The sequence below is a fragment of the Geospiza fortis genome, unplaced genomic scaffold (assembly GCF_000277835.1).
Source record: "Geospiza fortis unplaced genomic scaffold, GeoFor_1.0 scaffold37, whole genome shotgun sequence".
Taxonomy (NCBI): Eukaryota; Metazoa; Chordata; class Aves; order Passeriformes; family Thraupidae; genus Geospiza; species Geospiza fortis.
This window is the reverse complement of record NW_005054449.1, coordinates 42,361-44,586: the sequence shown is the minus strand read 5'-3', so window position 1 is coordinate 44,586 and position 2,226 is coordinate 42,361. Positions and strand designations below refer to the sequence as shown.

Genomic DNA, 2,226 nt, shown 5'->3' with positions numbered 1-2,226 from the left:
ATTCCTGCTCTTCAACCTGGGGAATCCATCTGTCCTCCCAAATTCCAGAGCCAAACCCCAAAACATGAAATATTCAATATTTCCCAATACCAGCTCAGCCTCCAGTGTAGATAAAAAGTGAGGGAAGAGCAAAGTCACTCAAAACTCTTTTTTCCCCCCCCAACAATACAAAACTCGTGGGTGCACAGCAGAATTTAAATATTTTTGTGAGTCATTAAATACCCCAGATATTTCTGCTGGTGATATTTGGGTCTTGGCTCCTGACACCTCTGCCAGAAGGAAGCAAAGTGTTTTTCAAAGCAGCTTGGGGGTGTTTTTATCTTCCTTCCCCTGCTGGTGTTTCCACCAAAAAACTCCTGAACACCCTTCAAGGCACCACCAGCAGCTGGCTTTGATAAAAAAACATCAGCAGATTTATTGATTTATGCATTTCCTTTTTAACTCACAAGCAGGGTCTCACATTACATCTTCAATCTTATGTTAACATCAATTAAAACACATTTAAAATCCTGGAGAAAAAAAAAAATAAATCCCCCAAAATATTCATAAATACGGAGTCAGAGACAGGGATCAGCCAGAAGTGCTGTTTTTATGAGGTTTTGCAGTGCCAGCCTTCACCCCCTCACAAAATCAGGGCTCCAAAGTCCCAGAGGAGCCCTGGCTCTACCTCTTGGTGTTGATCCAGTGGTACCTGTCCACCCGCGGGCCAGCGAAGGTGGCCGTGGGTCTGTAGGTCCTGTAGCCCCTGTGCTGGCCAGGGTGGGAGCCCTCGGCCAGGTGGGGCTTCCTGTGCAGGTACTGCCACCAGGGCTGGGGGGGAGCCTTGCAGAAGTCACCAAACTGAGCAGCAAAAACGGGGGAAAACAAGGTTAAAGTGTGCTGGGGAGGGAGGGGGAGCAGTCAGGACACCCCAGTCCCACCCCACTCCTTCCTGAGGAAGCTGGGCCATCCTTCTGCCTCCTCCCAAAGCTCATCCCACCCACAGCACTGCTGAGGCTGGACTCGCCTTCCAAGGATCAGCCCAGCTCCGCCCTAGGCCATGTCCCCAAGTGCCACATCCTTTAAACACCCTCCAGGTGACAGCATCAGGGCTGGTCACCACCCCACGGACAAAACTCCGTTCTTCAAACACTTCATACACTGCTCATCCCGCCCACAGCACCGTGGAGGCTGGGAAAGCATTCCAAGGACAAGCCCAGCTGTGCCCTGAGCTGTGTCCCCAAATGCCACAACTTCTAAACCCTTCCAGGTGACTCCATCAGGGCTGGTCACCGCCCCGCGGAACAATTCAATTCTTTAAATAGTTAATACATGTGGAGTGGTATAATGAGAATTAGTTAGCAAGAAATGGGGCCACAATTCCTAAACTTTGCTTCACAAAGCGTGGGCAAGCGTGACATTGAAAACCAACTTTTATGGGACAGTGACACCACGTGCCAGGGCTGGAAAACCCTGCCAGGGGAGAAATCAAACCTGAACCTCCCCTGGAGCAGCTCAGGGCTGTTTGCTCCCATCCTGTCCTTGGGAGAGAAGCCTGACCCCGCCTGCCAGAAGCTCTCTGGAGGGATTTTAGGGTGAGGAGCTGCCCCAGAGCCCCGGCTCACCTGGTAGATGCTGTTGGGGTTGCTGACGGTGGGGATGGCTCTGGGCTCCCTGCTGAAGCTCTCCTCGTCCGAGGAGCTGCTGGAGTGATAGTCCAGGGCTGCCCTGCCCACGGCCAGGCTGATCTGCTGGGGCAGCTCAGGGTTCTCCTCCCCACCAAAGTGTGCCACGGTGAAGGGCCGGCTCCTCTCGCCGTACCTGCAAGGGCTCACCTGAGTGCTGCTGGCACTGACAGATTTCCTGAGAAAACCCTTGGCCAGGATTTTCCTCCTGGGAAGCTGAGAAGCCTCAGAGAAAAAAATAACAATGATCTGATTTGCTTCTCCTGTGTGTTGCTGCTTTGGAACACGTTTGGAGATTGTTTCATTAGTTTTTACTGTGAGTTGTTTTCACCCTTTGGTCAATCAGTGCCAAGCTGTGTCAGGACTCTGGAGAGAGTCACAAGTTTTCACTATTATCTTTTTAGCCTTATGTAAGCCTCCTTTCTGTATTCTTTAGTATAGTATAATTCCGTATTTAACATAATTTAATGTATAATATATATTTTTATATATCCTATATCATCTATATTATAATATATATAATATACTCTATATTTTATATATCATATATAATATATAAATA

At 49.0% G+C, this 2,226-nt stretch overlaps 1 protein-coding gene across 1 annotated transcript in view; it reads right to left on the bottom strand.

Annotated features, from left to right (window-relative positions):
* Window positions 1-663: 663 nt before the first annotated feature.
* Window positions 664-2,226, bottom strand: part of BTG4 (BTG anti-proliferation factor 4) — a 3,180-nt gene continuing 1,617 nt past the window's right edge. The window contains exons 3-4 of the mRNA XM_005427627.1: window positions 1,605-1,800; window positions 664-840 (exon numbers count right to left, since the gene is read on the bottom strand). Of these exons, the coding sequence (XP_005427684.1) occupies window positions 664-840; window positions 1,605-1,800 (373 nt within the window). The remainder of the gene's footprint in view (window positions 841-1,604; window positions 1,801-2,226) is intronic.